Source organism: Megascapheus bottae, chromosome 14 (assembly GCF_031878675.1).
Source record: "Megascapheus bottae isolate mThoBot1 chromosome 14, mThoBot2.hap1, whole genome shotgun sequence".
In the NCBI taxonomy this organism is placed as follows: domain Eukaryota; kingdom Metazoa; phylum Chordata; class Mammalia; order Rodentia; family Geomyidae; genus Megascapheus; species Megascapheus bottae.
Window position 1 is genome coordinate 29,156,151 of NC_143522.1, and position 23,677 is coordinate 29,179,827.

The 23,677-nt window shown below is 43.2% G+C and overlaps 1 protein-coding gene across 4 annotated transcripts in view; it reads left to right on the forward strand.

Moving 5' to 3' along the window:
* Nucleotides 1-23,677, forward strand: part of Eml1 (EMAP like 1) — a 146,339-nt gene that overhangs the window by 107,767 nt on the left and 14,895 nt on the right. For 3 of the 4 annotated variants that reach the window (XM_090344821.1, XM_090344820.1, XM_090344822.1), the window contains 10 exons: nt 3,493-3,521; nt 6,988-7,117; nt 11,120-11,269; nt 12,725-12,794; nt 15,331-15,441; nt 15,980-16,075; nt 17,327-17,461; nt 18,122-18,221; nt 19,784-19,938; nt 23,437-23,562. In XM_090344821.1, coding sequence (XP_090200947.1) covers nt 3,493-3,521; nt 6,988-7,117; nt 11,120-11,269; nt 12,725-12,794; nt 15,331-15,441; nt 15,980-16,075; nt 17,327-17,461; nt 18,122-18,221; nt 19,784-19,938; nt 23,437-23,562 — 1,102 coding nt within the window. Of the gene's footprint in view, nt 1-3,492; nt 3,522-4,445; nt 4,503-6,987; nt 7,118-11,119; nt 11,270-12,724; nt 12,795-15,330; nt 15,442-15,979; nt 16,076-17,326; nt 17,462-18,121; nt 18,222-19,783; nt 19,939-23,436; nt 23,563-23,677 lie in introns of all 4 variants that reach the window. The other variant, XM_090344823.1, reaches the window with a different exon arrangement.

Here is a 23,677-nt window from a genome sequence, read left to right on the forward strand (position 1 = left end):
GGTGATGTCAGAGTGGGAGGCGTAAAGGCATGGCATGGAAAGATGCATCCTCCTGTGATACTAGCCTCACAGCCTGCTGCTTTCCTTTTCATAAGACTTGACACAAAAAAGTAAGAAAATCAAATGCAGTGGGAAAGTGCATCCGGAAAGAAATACAGATAGCCAGTGAACTAGAGCAAAGATGATCAGGCTTCTTCTCTGAGACTGAAAGGTGCAGGCAGAGTGGTGACCATGAGCGGATTGCACCTTCAACCTGCAGAGCACAGCTAGGGGACCCTCTTTCCCTGACCCCCCCGACTCTGAGTCACTACCGGGTAACTTCTGTGACCCTGGCTCCCTTCTCCCTCCTGTGCAATGTAGCAGGACAAAGTCCCCCTGCATTTCTTCCTCTCTGTACCTCCAGCCATTTGCACAGTGACTGGACACACGGGCTCCTTATGCATTTGTTGAATGAAAGGCAGGTTGTTATATAAAAACCCGAGCCATTTAAGAACTAGGTCAAGAGCACCACCTACAGGGCAACAATTTGAACACCATACTTTAGGTTTAGAAACATTTTAGTGCAAGGAAAGTCAGACAATATAAAAGAAGCTTCTTTTTCCTGAAAAGATCATTTTACACCTTAAGCCATGGAGCCCTTCACCTCTTAAACTTTAAATAATCAGTGCTGACATAAGTTGTTCCTGGTTTGCAACCCTTAGGTAAGGGGCACCCAGGCACTTAAATATCTGGAAAGCAAGTGGGAAGAAGTATTACTTAATAACACTGTACTAGGCACTTACTTAGTCATGTGTCATGCCATCTTGCCAACACTGTGCAGGGGTTCTGCCACTACTTTGTAGATTATGGAGGTGAAGCTTCTTGTCTAGAGCCCGCCTGTATTTCATAAAATCTGCAGTGCCCCCTACCATGCTAAGCTAGTATTGACCAGCAGAGTCTGAAGCTGTAGTTTGTGTCCCCATTAGTCTCTAGAGACTTCTAAATACGTTTATTAAATGGTTCCTAAATAACCTTTCCCTGGGCAAATGTTGTTTACACAGTGTGGTATTTTGACTCTTATGGGCATTTTATGCTCTCCACTGAGATCATTTTCATTTTAGCTACTTTTCAGAGTAAAAAAGCAAGGAAATAAAGTGTTTAACTTTAGGGTGGGTTCCTCCTCCTTCAAGCCTTAGCTTGTGTCACCACCAACACCCAATCCAGGTAGCAACCCTCCAGGAGTACAGCTCACCAGGTGAGGATGCACTGGCCTCTGAACAGCTGTCTGCAGCCTGCTTCACCAGGTAGACTCCATCTACACTGTGGCTAGGGGGAGTTAGCATGTGACAAGGCAGACAGCCCTCACTCCAAGATGCCCTTCCCTAGTATCCATACAAACATGCTCAGGGCTTTGCCATTGAGATTTCAGCACAGAGTATGTGGCACTGTCCTGGTATCTACTGCACTGTTTCAGTTGAGCCTTGCACTTACTTGAGTGATGGCTTCCTTGGGCCACATGTCCAGCTCCACCTGACCAAGGGAGCGCTGATGCCTCCCCAGCCCTTAGGCTTGCTCCTCCCAGCTCTGTGCAACACTATACAGCTGGAGTGGCCACCTGAGGAGCCAAGAGATGCAGAGGTCACCAGGCCGGAAGCCCCGCCCCATAGGGAGGCCACAGCCCCCATTCTGAGGTGAACAGAGCCTGCTTTGAAAGGCCCCCTTTCCACTTCAATGGCTGATTCTGGAGGGCAAGTACCCAGGGCTTGTTCTAGGTAATTAACTGGCTTGAACCAGAGGCCGTGGTGGTTTGGGCATTGGGTCATTGCCCTGCAACCAAGAGCTGGGAAGAGCCTTGTCATGTCTCAGGTTTATGTTCATGGGTGGAAATTCCATCACCTTCTATGCTTTTGGCTTTCAGGAAAGATGATGGGAGTGTTGGCAGGGAAAATGAGGTCTGAAGTCTATATTTCTTAGGAAACTTGAATTTTTTTTTTGCAGGTCATGGGGCTTGAACTCAGCCTGGGTGCTGTCCCTGAGCTCTTCAGCTCAAGGCTACCACCCTACCCTTGAGCCAAGCCCCACTTCCCATTTACTAGAGGTTAATTGGAGATAAGAGTCTCAGGACCTTTCATGCCCAAGCTGGCTTTGAACTTTGATCCTCAGATCTCAGCCTCCTGAGTAGCTAGGATTATAGGCAAGAGCCATGGCACCCAGGTAAAACTTGAAATTTTAGAAAAGAGAAGTAGGGAAGCATAGCATAGCATAGCATACCAAAAAGTGATTGGTTCTTCAGACTTGAAGGAACACAGCCTCTTGGTACTACCTGACACTTGCCAGGTGACTGTTGCTGGCTTATTACATGCATACTCCCTTTTGTTTATCCCATAAAACTGAAAGTGTGAAACAGACAGCACACCTCAGGACAGACTCAGGGCCGAGCAGAGAAGGGTGCCACGGAGTGAGACTAGTAAGAAAGTAGCCACAGCATCAGAGCTATTAAAGGCTTGAGTGTAGGCTAGTGAAATAGGTCAGAATTCTTCCATCACAGTCATCTATCCTCACCCTGTAACCACAGACCCTCAGGAAGCACACACTGCAACCAGTAATGGGGCAGGAGACTCTTGTCTCCAATTACCCACCAGAAAACCGGAAGTGGCACTGTGGCTCCAGTGGTAGAGCACTAAGACTTGAGCTGAAAAGCTCAGGGACAAGCGCCCAGGCCCAGAGTTCGAACCCCATGACAAGAAGAAGATGATGAAAGAAGAGGAAGAAGAGAGGGGAGGAATAAGAGGAGGAAGAGGAGGAGGAGGAAGAGGAGGAGGTGGTTGCTGTTGTTCATTTGGGGTACTGAAAAGTCCAGAATCTGGCAGCCACATCTGGTAGGGGCTCCATTCTGTGTCATAATGCAACTTAAGCATAATGCATCAAGTTGACTTTACATAGCCAGAGAATGTGTAGAAGAAGCCAAAGCACTGGGGTAGCCTTGCCTTAAAGTAATTTCTTTTTCTTTGTGTCAGTCCTGGGGCTTGAACTCAGGAACAGAGCACTTTCCCTGAGATTTTTTTTTCTCAAAGCTAGTACTCCACCACTTGAGCTACAGTTCCACTTACCACTTTTTTTGTGGTTAATTGGAGATAAGAATCTCATGAACTTTCCTGCCTCGGCTGTCTTCAAAGTCCAATCTCTAGTACTCAGCTTCTTAGCAGCTAGGATTATAGACATGAGCCACTGACACCTGGCTAAAATAACCCATTCTTGCAGTAGCTAATATAGTACTGAGAGAACTGACTCAACTCCCAAGAATCTGAACCCAGTTTCTACACACCTAGTCTGAACCATGTTATTTCTATGTGCTTCTTTTGCAGTAAAATTTGCCTTGTTTTCTCCTTAATGGCTGTGTCATTTATGTAGCATGCAGATGCCCAGCAGCTGCAGCTCATGGTTATGGCACTGTAAGTGGCAAGATGAATTACCGCAGGAAGTCTCTAAATTCTATTCTGTTTACATTCACAGCAAACCCAAGGAGCCTGTGTTCAGTGCAGGTAAGTCTAATTTGATTCCTATACATGCTTCCCTCATCTTAGCCCTAGTATATGTCTATAGCCTAGATATCAACAGGGGGACAGATAAAAAGTAGCTACTTGAAGGCCAGCCCTTGGCACTTCAGTGTGTGGGGACCAAGTGGTAACTGTCACATGGCTCATTTCACAGCATGACTGTCCCATCCCTGTCCCTTCTGAAAGCCATGTGGGACCCATCAGTGAGGCTGCCCTGGGTGTTCATGTGACAGAGTTCTGTCCTTACTAACCCAGCTCTGCCTCCACCTCTAATGGAAAGTTCCTGGTGCGCCAAGCTATATAACTTTGTCTACAAGTAACTCTTTTTGTTTCCTGCCTATCATTTTCTAAAGTGCAAATGAATGTCCACATACCTTCCCATATATGCACATCTACACACATACATATGTGTATGCATACATGTTTTGGTTCTGGCTCTGGAGTCTGAACTCAGAGTCTCATGCTTCCTAAGCAGGTGCTCTACCAGATGTACTGCATAGCCTTTCATATGTGTTCTTGTAGCACACTTTATGAAGTGGGTGCTGGTGTTTTTTCTAACCAGATTAACCTTATTTTTAAATTATTTTATCATGTGAAAACATATTGCAAGTGTGGAAATGGTTAAATTCATTTGAGTGTCCCAAATCTTGCCCTTAAATTTTACAGTAACTGTAGAAGATGCAGTTTTATTATCTGCATGTGTATTAGTTAATTTCATTTTCAGGAGGCATGAAAATACTGAGAATGTAATAGCTGCAAACTAGCAAGCCTCTACCCCAAGCGCACTTGTCAGACTGGCTGAATTGTCCAGTGGTACCTGGAGGAGGCAGGGGCAGGGCAGCCGTGGCCCGCTTGCTGGTTAGTAAGCGCCCAGAGCCACACTGGGGTACCCACCATCTCTTTATCTAGCCCTTCTGTCTCTGTCTCCGAAATCTCAAGGGAAGCGTCGGGTGACCCACTGCAAAGGTAGGCAGCATTTCCGAGCCCATAGCTCTCTAGCAAGGCTGCTAGCCCAGCCCCAGAGCCTGTTTTCATACAAGCAAACCCCTCCTTGTATGGAAATGGCCCTGTGGGGCCAGCCCACTCCCATTTGTCTGTGATAAGAGCATCCCCGAGCTTTGACTTGGATGAGCTTTCATGTGTGGCAATGATCTGGATTATCATGATCGATTATTGGCTGATCATAGGAATTCCTAAAACTCCTGAAGAGAGCTATAGGGCAGCCCCGGGTGTCCACTGTTTTGCACAGCATCCTGCACTACTGGCCTGTCCCTACTAAGTGCCTTTGGGTTTGGTGATGGTGTGTTGTTCTCCTAACAATAGTCTTGCTCCACCCTCCCCCGACACTGCATTGTGATCTGAGCTGTAGAATGCCTGCATCATCTGCACAAAGCTGCACAGGGGTAAATTTTGTGACATTTCGACCTACGCAGTAATGTAACACTGCATATAGCCTGGGTGAGCAGTCTTCAGCAGCACAGAAGACAGCATCCCAGCTAAGTAGCACATAGCAAGCAGGGTCTTTCCATGCACTGATAGTGTACAACCACAGTGAACTACTGTGTGCCATGGACACAGCACCATCTAGGTTTTATTCCTAACCTACATTCAGGGGGTGCCTAGCAGGACCGGCTCGCATCTTATAAAGAGGGTGGGTGCAATCACTGCTCATGGAACTTTGAACTTCTCTGCTGCTTCTGTTTTCAATAAGTTTGGTCTGCTGGGTGCTTTCAAGTCTTCATTTGGGGTCATCAGCCAGAATGCTGAGATTTGAGTAAAGGATTAGGGAGGGAAGAGAATTCAGAAGAGAACAGCATGACCAGAGGCTCATAGGCAGAACACAGACATAGCAAAGCAAAAAGACACTTTTAGCCAGAGAGGAGAAATCTTGTGGGAGTTTGGGGCAGATGAGGTCACATAGGGTAAGAGCCAGCAGAGCAGGTGTGCCTGCTTGGTCCAGTGAGAAAGAGAGGTAGGAGGAGGAATCAGGTGAAGCTGGGAGTTGTTCTCCTAACATGCCTAACAACAGCATTGCTTTTTGGACTTGGATGGGTTTGGGTCAAGATGATTAAGGAGCAGTGAGAGGACCTGCAGTGATGGTCAAAGGTGGGCTGTAGCTCAGTGTGTGTGCAGGAGGAACAGTGCCCATGAGAGAATGTCAGACAAGAGGATTAGTACATAGTGATTAGCATGGCAGATGCAGGGCGTTCACTTAAGACAGGGTTAATTAAATGCAGAATAAGAATGTGTCACACGCATGCATCGAAGATCCGAAGTGCATGCCCACAGCTATATAACATTGGGCCTTTCGACTACTGTTGCATGCAGCATTACTTAAAAATCCTTAGGAATAAGTCTTTAAAAAGGGAGTCACCATTGGTCCCTGTGGTACCATGACTTCCAAAGGACCCAGCCCTTTGATCTCCAGTGAGTTCCAAATGCAGAGTCTGATGCTGACGAGTCATCACTTCGCTCCTCCCATGTCCTGAGCCCTGTCAGAACACCCACACTGGACTTGTTTGAAGGTCCAGAGGTTTTCCCAGATGAACATATTAGTGTTTTCCACTTTGACCCTTATAATTTATTTAAGTATCGAAAGTTATTTAATAAAACTATTTCATTTTAGAAAATTCACTTCCTAAGTTCTTTCTCCCCTCCTGTCCCCCTTCCTCTTCTCCTTATCTTCCTCCTTATCCCTCCTCCACTTTCTTTCTCCTCCTTCTCCCTCCTTCCTTCTCCTTACTCTCCCATCATTTCCTGCCTTCCTTCACCTCCTTCCTTTCTCCCTTCTCCTCTTTTCTTCACCCTCCTCCTCTTTCTCCCTTCCTCCCTCCTTCTTTCTTCTACTTCCTCCACTCTCTCCTCCTCTCTCCTAGATCTGCTTTGTCCATCTGTAGCTTCTCTGAGAATTTTCCTTCTTTTGATACATCTTACATGTACTTTTACTGATTTTGTACTCTTCTTTTGAAATACTACATCCAATGTAAAATATTCATCCATATGTTTTTTCACTTTCAAATAACAAACCAATACAAACATTGAAATATATTTTATGAACTTTGATAGTGAGATTATTTATACATTGAAGTCAATTTTTTTAAAGCAGTGAATTCCTTGTGTTATTGCAGTTCTTGATGTGGCCCTCATCCTCCTCCTCCTTCTCCTCCTCCTCCTCCTCTTCATAAAGTATAACACACTAAAATCTCTTGGGAAGTAATTATTGGAACCCAGCTTCTGTCTTTTATGATATAAAAGTGCATTTACTTAAGCAAACAGAATGTCAAAAACAAGGAGAATGCATTTTGTTTTTATGTTCCCAGGGTCACTACTTAGAAATCTGGTGAGGGTAAAGTTTTCCTATGTACATTGATAGGCTAGAGGCAACCTGACCTTGTTTTCAGTTGTGCTGGGCACTTGTATGTCCTATTTGAAATCTTTGTTCTTTCTGTAGAAGAAGGCTATGTAAAAATGTTTCTTCGTGGACGCCCTGTTACCATGTATATGCCCAAAGATCATGTGGATTCGTACAATTTGGAAGCAAAAGCAGAACTGCCAACCAAGAGGCTTAAGCTGGAGTGGGTGTATCCTTTATTCACTGACCAGGACTCACACCAGGCTGTCAGTGGCAGAATGTTCAGTCTTGTGAAAATACGCCTTGCTACTCAACCACACCCATCACTTTCTGAAAGTAAATATAAAGATGTTATTGATGGTATATATGAATCTGTGTGTGCGTGCGTGTGTGCGTGTGCGTGCCAGGACTGGGTCTTGAACTCAGGGCCTATTGCTCTTATTTTTTCCACTTAAGGCTGCCATTCTACCACTTGAACTATACTCTACTTTGGTTTGCAGGGGTGGGGGGTGTTTTTTTTAATGGTTAATTGGGGATTAGAGTCATGAAGGCTTCCCTACCTGTGAGCTGACCTTAAACCAGGATGTCAGTCTCCTGAGTGGCTAGCATTGCAGGTGTGAGCCACCAACACCCAGCTGGCATAAATCTTTTCCTTTTATATTAATTTTATTTTATTATTGGGGTGATGTACATTAATCTTTTTGTTTGTTTTCTTTTGTGTGTGCGTGTGTGTGAGACCAGAATTGAAACTCAGTACCCTACACTTTGCTCATTGACTGGCATTCTACCGACTGAGCATACACTTCCAACCAATTTTTTTTTTGGCTCAAGGAAAATATATTTAGTAGTTTAGGACCTGAATTTCAATAAAGAAAAGTTCATTTAAAACAGAGAAGTAAGGGGCCAGGAGTGTGGCCTAGTGGAAGAGTGTTTGCCTAGCATGCATGAAACCCTGGGTTCAATTCCTAGTTACCACATACACAGAAAAGGTGGGAAATGGTGCTATGGCTCAAGTGGTAAAGCTCTAGCCTTGAGGAAAAGCCCAAGTACAGTGTTCAGCCCTGAGTCCAAACCCCAGGACTGGGAAAAAAAAACAGAGAAGCTTAGTGGAAATAGCCTAAGGATTTAGAAAGGATTTAAGTTCATTTAAGAGTGGAAGAACAGCTCATGACTTTAACAGAATGATGCAAAAGCCAGGAATGCTAATATTCACCTGGAAATAACAACAAAAATGCCACAAAATACTGAAATTATAAATGAAACAATGGAAATATCAAAAAACAAAACTAAATCAAGATAGCACCAAGTCTTTAGTCTCAAAGAGAGAAAGAGAGATATCCTCAAAGGAAAGACCAGCATTCTCTCCCTAAGCCAATTAGGCACTTGGCCAGCTTCAGAAGCCCAAGTTCAAGGTCCCCACTGAGTAGCCAAAAGCTATAGAGGAAGGTGAGCACCCAGGTACTAAATGGAGAAGGAGGGGAAAAAATGACACTAAGTTGATATGGAACAAAAGTATTATCCTACTCTAAAAAAGGGGGGGGGGAATTTTGCTGTATGTCAGGGACTCACACCTGTAATCCTAGCTCTCAGGGGGCTGAGATCTGAGGATCAAAGTTGAAAGCCATCCCGGACATGAAAATCCATGAGGCTCTTATCTTCAATTAGGTACCAGAAAATTGGAATTGTCACTGGTCTCAAAGTAATAGAGTACTGCTCTTCAGCTGAAGAGCTCAAGGACTGCGGCCAGGCCCAGAGTTCAAGTCCCACACCAACAACAACAAAAAAAAGGAGGGGAGGGAATTTTTTATTAAATAAAAAAGCACTAAAATCTAAATCCACAGTATCACTAATGTTCTTGGAATAGACCTGCTGGTAGTTCCACAGTGAGAAATTGGAAAAATGAACTCTAGGGGAAACAGTTGAGAATAGAATTAGGGGAGGAGGCAATTAAATGGTGTATTTTCCCTCTATTTAGTTCATTTACTTCATTTATTACTGTACATTAGAGGAAGGCCTACAGATTCCCTGCCCTGTCTATGTAGATGTTAAGGCAGATAGGAAGAATATCACCTTTACCCTCAATCAAATATTTATTTTTTTTAAAGAATTTATTAACATTGATTTTTACATCGTATTTCTTTCTTTTTTTTTTAAACCAGTCCTGGGCTTGAGCTCAGGGCCTGAGCACTGTCCTTGGACTTTCTCAAGGCTAGAGCTCTACCACTTGAGCCTCAGCACCACTTCTGGCTTTTTCCTATGTATGTGGTACCAAGGAATCGAACCCGGGTCTTTGTGCATGCTAGGCAAGCACTTTAACCACTAGGCCAAACTCCCGGCCCCTCAATCAAATATTTATGCAGTTTGTCTCAGCCACATGGTGTTTAGCTCTTTCTTAGTTATAATTTCTTGAGTTGCTTTATCAAATCAGAACAATGTACAAAGCACATTTATTTAGCCGCCTTCTTATTCTTGTTTCAGAAGTTATAAAACAGTAAAATTTGCTTCAAATGTACAGTATTAGGGGCTGGATTGTTTTTTACACCAGAGTTCAGGGGCTTCTTTGCCCTCTAGTTTTCAATATTTAGAAGTTGATATGCTAAAATTTTAACAAGGTTATGTGCATTTTTACCTTTGCTTTCTTTTTGCTCATTGTATATACTCTTTGTGAATACTTCCATCATGGTAGGGGTTTCTGCTTAGTTTTGTTCTTGGCAGTACTGGAGTTTGAATTGAAGGTCTTGAGCTGGCTGGGCAGGCAGGCCCTTGCCACTTGAGCTACACACCACTCCCCTTTTTGCATTAGTTATTTTTAAAATAGAGTCTCACATTTTTGCCCAAGCTAGCTTCACCAAGATTCTCCTTTTTAGGCCTCTCAGATTTCTGAGGTGACAGTTGTCCTCCTGCGTGCCTCGTATTATTGGTTGAGATGAGTCTTAGGAACTGGTCTTGAACTACGACCCTCCAGATCTCTGCCTCCCAAATGACTAGGATTTCAGGTGTCAGTCACTGTGCCTGGAAATACTTTGTTTGTCAGTCATGGGGCTTGAACTCTGAGCTTGGGCACTTCCCCTGACCTCTTCAGCTCAACGCTACCACCCTCCTCCTTAAGCCACAGCACCACTTCCAGTTTTCTGGTGTTTGTTTGGAGATAAGAATGTCACGGCTTTAGTGCCCAGGCCGGCTTTGAATCGTGATCCTCAGATCTCAGCCTCCAGAGTAGCTAGGTTTACAGGCGCAAACTACTGCACCCAGCTGAAAATACTTTATTTTTTATTTTTTTAATTTTATTGTTGGGATAATGTATAGAGGGGTTACAGTTACCTTCATCAGGTAGTAGATGCATTACTTCTCACACATTGACACTCCTCATATTTGTGTCCCCATTTCCCTTCCCCCCTCCCCCAAGCATCCCATTTGAATGTACACCTCTAATGACAGTGATTAAAGGACCTCTATAAGCTGGAAATAACTTTTTTTTTTTTTTTTGCCAGTCCCGGGCTTGAGCTCAGAGCTTGAGCACTGTCCTTGGACTTTCTCAAGGCTAGAGCTCTACCACTTGAGCCTCAGCACCACTTCTGGCTTTTTTCTATGTATGTGGTACCAAGGAATTGAACCCAGGTCTTTGTGCATGCTAGGCAAGCACTCTACCACTAGGCCAAACTCCCAGCCTGGAAATACCTTTTTAAAGGACGTTTTTTTTTTTTTTCATTAAAAGGTTTGGTTCCAAGATTACATTCAAAAGTAGACTCATGATTGACTGAATAATTTTCCAAAACCTAAATCCTTGTATTCAAGCCAGGTATTATGGTACATACTTGTAATCCTGGCATTTCGGGTGAAAGCAGGAAGATCATGTATTCAGAGACTGCATTGCAACTTCAAGGCCAGCCTGCACTACATAGCAGGACACTGTCTCCAAAAAAAAAAAAAAAAAGCCAAGGGCTGGGGATGTAGCTCAGTGACAGAGTGCTTGCCTAGCATATGTAAGCCCAGCCCCCCCCCAAAAAAAATTACCATGCATTGACCATTTCCAGCTTGAATGCATGTATGGGGCAGGGAACTGGGGGTGGGGGGCAGGAACTCAGATATATTAGGGACTGAGTATTTGCAATTTAACATTTAAATCTGTGAAATGGATGGGGATAGTCATATAGTACCTTATTGCCTATTGAATAAAGCTATTGATTTGTCAGCCCTTCAAGGAAATGTTTTTATCTTGACTTACACAAAGCTATGGGTATCGGGGGCGAGACTGTCGTAATAACCTGTACCTGCTCCCTACCGGGGAGACTGTGTACTTCATCGCGTCGGTGGTGGTGCTGTATAATGTGGAGGAGCAGCTGCAAAGGCATTATGCAGGCCATAATGATGACGTCAAGTGGTAAGTCCTCAAAGCATGGGCTGCTGCTACACAAGGGAGTATGGATTAGATCGGGAGGGCAGCGCTGGGATATAAGCTAGGCTAAGTGACCAGGTCTGAGAAAGTCAGGTCTCTGGGCAAAGCTCTTCTTGTTCTCTATGTTGTCTGCTGGCTCCCTGGCTCTACAGACCCTTTTCTTTTTTTTTTTTTTTTAATTTTTTTTTATTGTAATTAGTGAAAGGGTTACATGATATTTGCCAGATAGAAGGTGCATTAATTCACATACATTGATAGCCTTTCACATGTCTTGGTACCCATTTCCCTCCCCCCCCACACCCCCTCTACAGACCCTTTTCATGTTTAGCTTTCTGTCCCATGGCCAGATTACCTGAACAAAGAACTCTCACAGACCCCTGCATGGAAGCCTTCTTAACAGCACAAACTAAAGGCTTGGAATTGGGTCTGTATTGGGGTTTTTGTTTGTTCTGATGATACTGGATTTGCACTCCGGACTTTGTATTTGCTAAGTAGGAGCTGTATCACTTGTACCAATCTGCCAAACCTTTTTTATGGGCTATTTTTAAGATTGGAAAGGAAAAACTGAAAGAGGACAAGGACAGGCATAACACTGTCAAAAAGAGATATGCTCTTTACCTTGATTTATGTAACTGTAAGCCCTCTGTTCTTCACCTTTATAATAACAAAAATAAATGTAAAGATAGGTTCTTACTTTGTACACTGGCCCGTGACCCTCCCATTTGTACTTCTTCATGTCCACTATGTGCCCAGTCATTGGTCATGGTAGTCTTATGAACTTTTTTGCCTGGGCTGACCTGAACCTCAAATCCCTTGATCTCTGTCTGCCTCCCGAGTAGCTAGGACTACAGATTTGAACCACTGCACTGGCTCTGCACTTTTTTTGTTGGTCTTGGAATCAGTGCTACTAGTGCCTGACTCTGTACTTTTCTAAAAAATAAAATAACATTTTCTTATGGCTGAGTCTGCTAGGCTCCTAATTCATTTATGACCTTATGAAAGATCTTGGAAGGACAGCTTGAATAGATGGATTTATGTATTTGTCCTGAGTCTCTGGGCTGGCCTAGAATATAAATCCTCTGATTCTCAGCCTCCCAAGTCACTAGGACTACTGAGCCACCAGGCTTTGAAGCTGTACTTTGAAATTATTTCCTAATAAAGGCTGTACATTAATTAAATGGTTCTGAGAGTTAAATATTGTTTTTCTGGCAGTGCATGCTTTTTCTTAAGTTTGAAAGTTCTCTGGAAGAGATAAGGAAATTGAGATGAAATGAAATGACATTCATTGCCTAAGGTTATTGGGGTGTTCACTGAATCTGCTACAGTGAGACTGTAAGCAGTTAGGTATTCTGAGTTTCTTATGTTTCAGTTTTTTTATGTTTCAGTTTTTAACTAGATTATAGTTTACAGCATAAATGCCTTACAATGTCCTTTTCTCAGTTTGGCAGTTCACCCTGACAGGATTACTATAGCAACAGGACAAGTTGCAGGCACATCTAAGGATGGAAAGGTGAGTTACATATCTTTCCTATTTTTATAAGGAGCTAGCAACAGAACAGTTCCCTAGAAACATGTTGCCAACTAGTGAGCCTGCTTAAGTGCTGGTACAGCCACTGAATACTTCTCACTAGGAGCTCGCAGCAACTTTACAGAGGCTTCGAGCTACCATAATATTTGAAAAGAGCATTGTTGTCTCTTCAGAATTCACTAGTTCTTAAAATATCCACATATTAGAAACATTAAAACATAAAGGTACTATTTAACCCACAGAATTAAGTCATGATAATACTGAACACCAAGTAGCTTATGCCTGTAATCCTAGCTACTCAGGAAGCTGAGATCTAAGAATGGTAGTTCAAAGCCAACCCAGACAGAAAAAATCCAAGACATTCATATCTCCAAAAAAGCTATACACACAAAAAGCTGGAAATGAAACTCTGGCTTAATTGATAGAGTACTATCCTTAAGCAAAAGGTCAGGGACATGGCCCAGGCCCTGAGTTCAAGCCCCAGGACTGGCCTAGACACAAAGATAATCACTTGAGAGTGGGGCTTCTTCCATTGGGAATGCCCTGTAGTCACAGCCTGGAGAATCTGTGCTTGTGTGCTGGCCTCAAAAGCTGCTATGTAGTTTCCACACAGATTTTGTGTGGAAACACCAAGACCTTAAAATCTGTTAAGCAATGAGAAGAATTTATGTAATCCAACAAATAGAGACCAACTCAAAATTGGCTTCAAGTTCCTTATATCTTACAGTCTTGTGGTTGACATGGGTTATTCCCCATCTCCTCCCACACCAGGTTTGAACTCAGGGTCTTGTACTTGCTTAGCTTGTTTTCTTAGCTGGTGTTTTACCATTCGAACCATGGTGGCAGTCCAGCGTTTTGATGGTGCCTCACAGGCTTCTGCCTAGGCTGGTTCAAACTCTGATTCTTAGATCTCAGGCTCTTGAGTAACTAAAAATACAGGCATAAGCCTTCAGCACCTGGCTGCTGTCTATTTTTTTATACTTTTATTATTGTGTGATGTATTACATGAAGTTAGTCACAATAATGACTTCCATATTTTTTTTGCCAGTCCTGGGGTTGGGCTCAGGGCCTGAGCACAGTCCCTGGATTTTCTCAAGGCTAGGGCTCTATCACTTGAGCCACAGCACCACTTCTGGCATTTTGCTACGTATGTGGTACCGAGGAATCGAACCCGGGTCTTCATGCATGCTAGGCAAGCACTCTACCACTAGGCCAAACTCCCGGCCCCAATGACTTCCATTTTTATCAACATATTTTCCACTAGAAAACATGATACCATATTTGAGAAAATGTTTTAATAATACTGAATTTTAAATATTAAATATTAACCTTACACTATTTTCCATTAAAAGCCGACACTTAAAAAGAATACAAATAATGAAAATCAGACTACTGTTATGTAAATTCACATAAATGGAACAGGTATTCAATTTTTTTTCATGTTACAAGCCCTTGAAAAGTTCTTTGAAATTAGTATAGTGCACCATTTGTTCTGACCTCTAGTGGCTCGAAAGTGTATTACAGCTTCCTACATGGAATTTGATTCAGAACTTTGGAACTGGAGAGACTGTTACAGGTATCTGAGCTAGTCCTTTCAGTTTACCTGTGGAGAAACCAGAGTGGCCAAGTAAGAGTGTAGATACCCAGCTACTTAGAGACAAGGCCTAACTAGATCACATTTGGTAATGCCTACATGGCTTTATGTCTTGTTCCTCGCCGATTGCTCTATGACTTGATTGCTTGATTCAACATCATACTGCGACTTGAATTCAAAGATCTCACACTCAGCTTGCTTTCTCAGCTGGTGCTCAACCACTTGGAGACCTCCATCACAGCTTTTTGCTGATTAATTAGATATAGAGTCTTGCATACTTTTCTGCCCAGGCTGGCTTGGAACTGCAACTCTCCAGGTCTCAACCTCCTGAGTAGCTAAGATTACAAGCATTAGCCACAAGCTCCCCACTTTCTTATATGCATTGTCATTTTTATCATTATAAAATTCAGCTGTATAGATGTACAAATAATGTTTATTTTTCTAGTGCAATCTAGACTAGTCAAAATATAAAACTTGGCCAGCCACGGTGGCTCATGTCTGTAATCCTAGCAACTCAGGAAGCTGATATCTGAGGATCAAGGTTCAAAGCTAGCCCGGGCAGTATAAAGTCAGCGAGACTCTCATCTCCAGTTAACCACCAGAAAGCAGAAAGTGGTGCTGTATCTCCAGGGATAGGAGATAGCATTGAGCTGAAGAGCTCAGGGACAACACCCAGGCCCCAAGTTCAAGTCCCACAACAGACCAAAAAAAAAAAAAGATTTAAAACTTGGTAGAGTTCAATTGGCCACAAGACCCAGGGTCTCCTAAAATCACTGAAAACGTTTTATTTACATTCAGAAGCAGACTTCTCAGATGTGAAGTAGAAAAAAAACCTTTTGTTTTGAAGTTCTATGGCCAAATAACCTCGTAGCTTCAAGGTAAAAGTGGATTTGTCACAACTAATGACTGTGCTTTTCAAACCAGCAATTACCCCCACACATCCGCATCTGGGATTCGGTGACGCTGAACACACTGCATGTCATTGGAATAGGCTTTTTTGACCGAGCTGTCACCTGCATTGCATTCTCCAAGTCCGTAAGTGTGAGCTGGAAGTGTGGGTGTGGCCACCTTTGACCACGGGGAGGAGTCTGTCAGTCCTCTCAAGGTTAACGAGGGACTCTGCAGACTTGAACTCTGCAATTCAAGTCTCTGCCCCCAGGGACCCCTCATCAGAGACATATACTTCTCCCCAAACATTTGCCACTCCTGTGCTTGATGAGAAAAAAAAGCCCCTTTCCATACAGCAGGTCACCCCCAGGGCTTCACGCCAAGAGCCATCCTACAGGAGCTCTGTCCACAGCTGACTGCAGACCCTCTAGAGGGAGGGCTGTGAGCCTCCTTGGGATAGGGAAGAGCTGCCCTTTGACCCCTCTCACTCCCATCCTGGCCTCTCATGGTCCCACACTCACCTGCTCTCTGTCCAGTCAAGGAAGATTGTCTCCAAAGCACTGGGTAAATAGTCTAACTGAAATTAAGGGACTCTGTTAAAAGTGAAGTTGATGCTTGTTTTTCATCCTGCCAATCCTGTTTTATTCTCAAATGTAGTCTTGTATGAATTACTGTTTCTCCCTAGAACGGAGGAAGCAGTCTCTGTGCGGTGGACGACTCCAATGAACATGTGCTGTCTGTGTGGGACTGGCAGAGAGAAGAACGACTGGCTGATGTGAAGGTCTTACTCACGCTTTCCATTGAGCTACTTCCCCTAGAGTCTGTAGCCTCCTTTCATCAGTTACCCACCCTGTCCGAGCCCTGGACAATGACCACTGCCCTTCTGCCCTCATAGGACCTCATACCCAAGACCCAGGGCAGGTGGACACCAGTCCCTTGAGGTCAGGGCACTCACCTGGAAGCTCCTGCAAAGCTGAATAGATCCCGGAAGGATGAGTGCAGTCAGATTCAGAATCGCTCCAGGGACTTCTCCTGCAGTGGAGAAATCTTTTTCAGCCCTCACTGCTTCTATCCACTTATCACAAAACATCAAATCAGTGTTCTTTGAACTTCCTTATGTTGGTCTCCTGTTAAGACCATCACTGAATAAAAAAAAATCATGGTTAGATTCCTATTTTTACAGAACTGACTTCAGCTTTTCATCTTGGCACCTGTCAACCTTGGATAACCTTACTTCACTGACAGGAATGCCACTAACCTTATCTATCTCACATGAGGGTTAACAACGGATTAGCTCACTTAGCTGACATTGGGGTTACCAGCAACCTAAGTGCAGAACTTGCTCTCCTGCGATCTTATCAGGCATGCTTCCTATCATGCGATAGCCCTGCCTTCAAATGTGTCAGTTGGGGATTGAAGTTGTCCTGCTGTGTTACTACGTGGAAGTCACCAGAGGCAAATTACTGTCCAAGTTCACGAACAGCATTGAATTACTAAGTAGAGGCAACAGTCAGAATGAAATTCAGAAGACCAGTCAGGGCCTGGGTTGGAGATGCTGAGATGCTGAAGAACTGCATCCAGCACTTGGGATCTTGGGACTGGGACCCTGCACCACACCTAGTAGGGACTCATGGAAAGAGAGCAGCCAGTCATCTGGGAACAAAGGAACTATAGAAATCTAGACTCCTATGACTCTAGGCAACAGATGCAGGAAAGGACTGGAGATCCACACCTGCTAGGTGACTCCATCACTTATCCAGGCTGAGTGTCCAGCACAGTGTTCTGAAGTACCTGCTGCTCTTGGGCTGATGTGTTCTGTGATCCTGGCCTTGGGTTCATAGCCAGTGAGGCAGACAGACACAGGATAAAGCTGAGAGTCCACTAACATACTTTGAACAAGATGAAATCGATGGGGAAAAGGTCTAAGAGGTCTAGTGCTTAGCCTGAATGAACTATTTGTGCTTCTGATTTTATTTCTTTCTAATATATGCACCTTAAAGAGATTTGAAGCTTTTGGTTCTTTTTCTTAAAGTGTTCTAACGAAGCGGTGTTTGCTGCGGATTTCCACCCCACGGACACCAATATCATAGTTACCTGTGGAAAGTCACATCTCTACTTTTGGACGCTAGAAGGAAACTCTCTTATTAAGAAGCAAGGATTATTTGAGGTAAACACTGGTTTCCTCCATGAAACATGCAATCAGCTATTTTAAGGGAGAATCAACTCCAGTCTTAACATTCTTTTTCTTGGCAAATGTGGGGTGCAGTGATAAAGATCATCCTGCTGGGACTTCTCAACAACTGAAGAGCCTCTGTGTCTCTGGATCTCACTGGTAACGCAGTGAAATGGGTGGCTCAAGCCAGGGAAAGGAGGTAGCACAGGGAGACAGACATCCCCCATAGGGCTGGCTGGTGCCTGACTGTTTGGAGTACAGAGGAGGCAGGAGTTTGCTACAGAGACCAGAGACACTCTGCCTTTTGTCTGGCCATTTGGTGGGCTACTTGAGAGGTTCCCCCCTTTCTTCTGGTTTGGAAAAGCTCTGTTCTTTATTCTGCAGTCATAACAGCGTAGTCCTTCTCTGATCTCCTCCAACACCCCATTCTACTTGAACTCTCCACAGCCTTAGGATTTCTGAGCCATTTGGAGTTGCCAGAAATTTCTTTCTCTTAAAGCAATTAAGCTCATCCTGTAAGTTATGTAAAAGTAGATAAAAAATGAAATGCCCATAGTAGCTAAGAAGCTGACATGATTCAGAGTTACTTACAGTAGTTCTAGCTTTTATTAATGTCTATGTTATGTTTACCTATTTAATCGCTACATTCTACAGAAACAAGAAAAGCCAAAGTTTGTCCTGTGTGTGACATTTTCTGAAAATGGTGACACCATTACTGGAGATTCCAGTGGCAACATCTTAGTTTGGGGAAAAGGTAACAAATAATTTTCCTAAAGCTGGTATATTTTGCTATTGTTTTAGGTTAGACTCAAAGATGATTTCTATAAGAATTATCAATATAATATATGATCACTGTTAATTATAAGTGTGTGTGCATATGTAGTGTGTGTATAATTTTATTGAAACTGGAAAAGAAAAAAACTGGGGAATCAACAAATATATCATACTAAAAGGCTCTTTAAAAAACAATATGAGGGCCGGGAGTTTGGCCTAGTGGTTAAAGTGCTTGCGTAGCATGCATGAAGACCCAGGTTCGATTCCTCGGTACCATATACATAGAAAAAAGCCGGAAGTGGTGCTGAGGCTCAAGTGGTAGAGCTCTAGCCTTGAGAAAGTCCAAGGACAGTGCTCAGGCCCTGAGCTCAAGCCCAGGACTGGCAAAAAACAAAAACAAAACAAAACAAAAAAACACATTATGAATTGGGCACTAGTGGCTCACGCCCATAATCCTAGCTACTCAGAAAGCTGACATCTGAATGTTGTGGTTCAAAGCCAGCCCAGGCAGGAAAGTCTGTGAGCTTCTTACCTCCAATTTAATCACAGAAAAGCTGAAAGTGGCACTGTGGCTGAAGTGGTAGAATGCTAACCTTGAGCAAAAAGAAGTTTAGAGACAGTGCCCAGGCCCACAGTTCAAGCCTCAGGACCAAAAAAAATATATGATGAAATCATAATTATTATTAGAAGAGTTAATTATTAGGAGAGCTCTCCTAATTAATATTAGAAGAGTTATTTATAAATATAATGAGGAAATAATCCATGTACATTTAGCTATGGAATACTTAGGTAATCTTTCTGGTTCACATAGCATTTGGCAGATAGTTGTAAAGGGCTACAAATAGACACATGCCAGTGACTCAGATCCGGATCCTGGCTGTGGGTGGCCTCAGCATGGGAGGGTGTCGTTGCTTGAGGTACGTGTGTTCAGTCCCATACAGTGAACACTGATGGGTGCTTTTCTGGCTCAGGAACTTACATCCTCCCCACCCTCGAGGATCATTGAGTTGAAGCTGGGGTGATGGTGGAGATGCAAACCCACAGATATAATTCAGAATAGTAGGGTAGCTTCAGTGGATTCCCACTGCCCTTGGTGCCCTCTCCAAAGGGTGCTGAATCCTTAGAATAGTCCTAGAGGATCAGCAGCAGCCCTTTCCACTGTGTCTAGGACCTAGCTTGTGGGGTGTGGGGTGTGGGGTGCTCCTGTAGAAGCTGAGTCCACACTGTCAGCCAGGTTGGGCTCCCAGCACACCGTGCTTTGTGTGGTATGGTCTCCTCAGTGAGACAGTAGTCCAGTTCATGTTTATCCAGTCCATCAGATCATAGTAAGATGACATTTTGACCATGTCACAAAAATGAAATGAGGAAGTGGTACTGTGGTTCAAGTGGTAGAGCACTACTTGAGCTAGAGAGCTCAGGGTCAGTGCACAGGCCCAGAATTCAAGCCCCACAAACAATCAAAAAAAAATGAAATGAGACTTAAAAGAAGACACAGGGGAACCCTTTTGATGATTTGCTAATCAGTCTTCTTGCTGTGCTCAGGTACAAATCGAATAAGCTATGCTGTCCAAGGGGCCCACGACGGGGGCATCTTTGCACTTTGTATGTTAAGGGATGGCACACTGGTGTCCGGAGGAGGCAAGGACCGGAAGCTCATTTCTTGGAATGGAAATTATCAAAAACTTCATAAAACTGAGGTAAGTTGCAGTCACGGCTACAGAATTTCCCTTTGAACTTTTCACTCTTATCCTAAGCAATCTCCTTATTGGTCTGGACTCTTTAGTTTATACTTTTGGACGTTGTTTACATGGAATTATGTGGGGAATGTATACTTTATTAAAATCATAAAAATTATTAAAGTTCTAACTATAATGAAGTTATGAAGTCTATAAAGTTTTAAGGAATAAAGTATAGAGAATTTGTCTAACAAGTACATTTTGCTTTGTTTACATGCTGAATATTAGTGATTATACTTCATAAGTACATAACCCATTGCATTACTGTATCATAATTTAGATTGTTTTTATACTACTGGTTATATTGTTAAGGAGTGAAGGCTGTTTCTGTAAGTAAAGCAGCAACTTTGACACTGTGTGTGTGTGTGTGTGTGTGTGTGTGTGTGTGTGTGTGTGTGTGTGTGTGTGTGTGTGTGTGTGTGTGTGTGTGTGTGTGTGTGTGTGTTGGTCATAGGGCTTGAATTCTGGGCCTGGGAGCTAGCCCTGAGCTCTTCAGTTTAAAACTAGCACTCTACCATTTTGAGCCACAGCACCACTTCTGGTTTTCTGGTGGTTAATTGGAGATAAGAGTCTCATGGACTTTTGTGCCCAGGCTGACTTTGAACCGTGATCCTCAGATCTCAGCCTCCTGAGTAGCTACGATTACAGGTGTGAGCTACTGGTGCCCAGTTCTTTGACACTTTTTTAAAGTAGCTGTCCTGTTTATTTATTCAGTCTTACATGGTATTATTAAGAAAAAATGTTATAGACCTGAATGGTTGACAGAATTAAACATTCTCATAAGTGAATTATGATACTTGTATTTCTAAGATGCATATATTATATTATATTATATAGACTTTTTGTGCTAGGACTTGAACTTACTTACAGCTGGCATTATATCATTTGAGTTGTGCCTCTAATTTGGTATTTTACTAGTTTATTGGAGAATTGATCTTGAGACATTTCTGCTGTGGCTGGCCCTGAAACACAATCCTTCAGCTCTCAGCCTCCTGAGTACCTAAGATTACAGATGTGAACCAACAGCACCGAGCTTACAATGTTTTTATCCTAGAATCAGTTTTACTTATGGGCACATTTGGATTCAGCATCAAAATTTTTTCTTTCTTCTTGCTAATTGCCAGCAAGTTACTTTGTAGATACAATATTATTTGTTGAACTGTTGTTTCCAAATATCTGCTCAGTGTGTATGGTTCCTAGCTGAGGAAAGTATCTATACCCTAGCTCCTTGGACATCCACTTCACTCCCTGGCTACCCAGTAAGCAGCCCTCATTCTGTAGGAACCAGAGGAGAAAAACTGTATTTCCCTGCACACTCGCTGGACTTTTTCTGCCCATTCCATGAAGTTGTGAGCAGACTGATTGAAAATTATCATCCACCTGAGGGGTGAAGCTCTTTATTCCTACCTTAGAATGGACACATACGACTTTTTCCAGCTTCTGAATTAGATTCAGCCACCTTATCTGCACCACCGAGCAGTGTGGCAGTGGTACTGATTATCTCCTTCGTTCAAAGAAGCTGACAGTGCTGATAGTCATTCCCTTTCCTTGCAGATTTTAATTGTGGTAACTTCGATTGACATTTAAGTGAATGTATAGTGAACGGCTGGTCACAGATATTCCTGTATGACACTGTGGCTGCAAAGGAAGTATCAAAGCCTTGTGTGACTTCTCAGATGATGTCACTCATTATGTGACTCAATTTCCCTGCATAGATAGCCATCATTTTTCTTTTCTTTCTTTCTTCTTTCTTCTTTCTTCTTTCCTTTCCTTCTTTCTTCTCTCCCTCCCTGCCTTCTTTCTTTCTCTCATTCTTCCCTCCTTCTCTCCCTCCCTCCCCCTTCTCCTTTCCCCTCCCTCCTCCCTCTCTTTCTTTCTTTTTTTCTTTCTTTCTCTTTCTCTCTCCCTCTCTGTCTCTCTCTCTGTCTCTCTCTCTCTCTCTCTGTCTGTCTGTCTGTCTCTCTCTCTCTCTCTCTCTCTCTCTCTCTCTCTCTCTCTCTCTCTCTCTCTCTCTCTCTTTCTTTCTTTCCAAGCCCAGGCACTAAAGTCTATGAGACTCATCTCCAATTAATCACTAGAAAAGGGGAAATAGGGCTGTGGCTCAAGTGGTAGGTCGGTAGCCTTAAGCTAAAGAGCTAGAGTTCAAGCCCTATGACCCACAAAAAAAAATGGGAAGGGATATCATTGTTCAAAAAGTAATATACTCACTAGCTAACAAATGTAACTATAACCCCTCTATACTTACTCTGACAATAAAATACAATAAAAAAGAGTATTGAAACATTCATTTTTTTAAAAAAGTGGGTGGGAGAGGGGAGGTGGGGGAAATTTAAAAAAAAAAAGTAGCCCAAACTGTCCTCAAACTCACCATTCCCTGCCTCATCCTACTGAGTGCAGGGATTACAGGCACATCACAGCATATCCAGCTCAGTATCATCTTTACTCAAGTGCCAAAATATACATGACTGTGTGTAGAAACTGTGTAAAAAGTCAGACTAATGCCAGCTGCTGGGCTAGGCTGCACCAATGGTTCTTGTGCTGAGAGGATATAATTCATTTCAGCAAATGTTCTTGACAGGTGCATTATGAATTTCTTTTTTTAACAGATTATTCATGTTTATCAGAATGTACAATGGATTTCAAACATAAACAGTATGATGTCAACTTTTACATTCTAAGTTATATAATGTTTTTAGGAATTCTTATTATTCATTATCCACATTTTTGTCTGCTACAGGATCAAAAGTCCTCTGAGTAGACCAACCAGTTATATTCCTATGTCTCAATTGTTTGTTTGTTTGTCGATCATGGGGCTTGAACTCTGGGCCTGGGCACTATCCCTGAGCTCTTCATCTCAAGGCTACTGCCCTACCTAGCGGAGTTCCTTAAAAACAAAAACAAAAACAAAAAAACAAAGTCAGCGCCAGTGGCTCACGCCTATAATCCTAGCTACGCAGGAGACTGAGATCTGAGCATCGAGGTTTAAAGCTAGCCTGGGCACAAAAGACCATGAGACTCTTATCTCCAATTAACCACCAGAAAACTGGAAGTGGTGCTGTGGCTCAAAGTGGTAGAGTGCTAGCTTTGAGCTGAAGAGCTCAGGGCCAGCTCCCAGGCCCAGAGTTCAAGTTCCACAGCCGGCAAGAAGGAAGAGGAGGAAAAGGAGGAGGAGGAGGAAGAGGAAGAAAAAGGATCCCACTTTTGCTGATACATAAGTTGTTTGTAGCTTGTAAAGTAGAGCAGAGTGCTTCTCTAATGTGCAGAGGGCCCTGTTCAATCCTCAGCACACACACAAGCACAATAAAGCAAGGTTTGATCATCAGCTCAACAGCTAGCTGAGGTATCATATTTCTATCTACATCTCCTTGTATGTACATATGAAACTTAAGGACTTATCAATAACACATTTGCTTGCTTAATGAAACCTTAAATCTTCCTTTATGTCTCTTTCCAATGCAGATTCCTGAGCAGTTTGGCCCAATACGAACAGTAGCCGAAGGGAAAGGCGACATTATCTTGATAGGCACAACTAGAAACTTTGTGCTGCAGGGGACCCTATCAGGAGACTTTGCACCCATCACTCAGGTAGGTCCAGCTTAGCAGGTACCAGGCACCTTCATGTAATATTTAATGAGGATGTAAGTAGGCACTAGGAGGGGTACCCTGAAGTATCACACTCAGGTAACCTTCCTTTAATTCA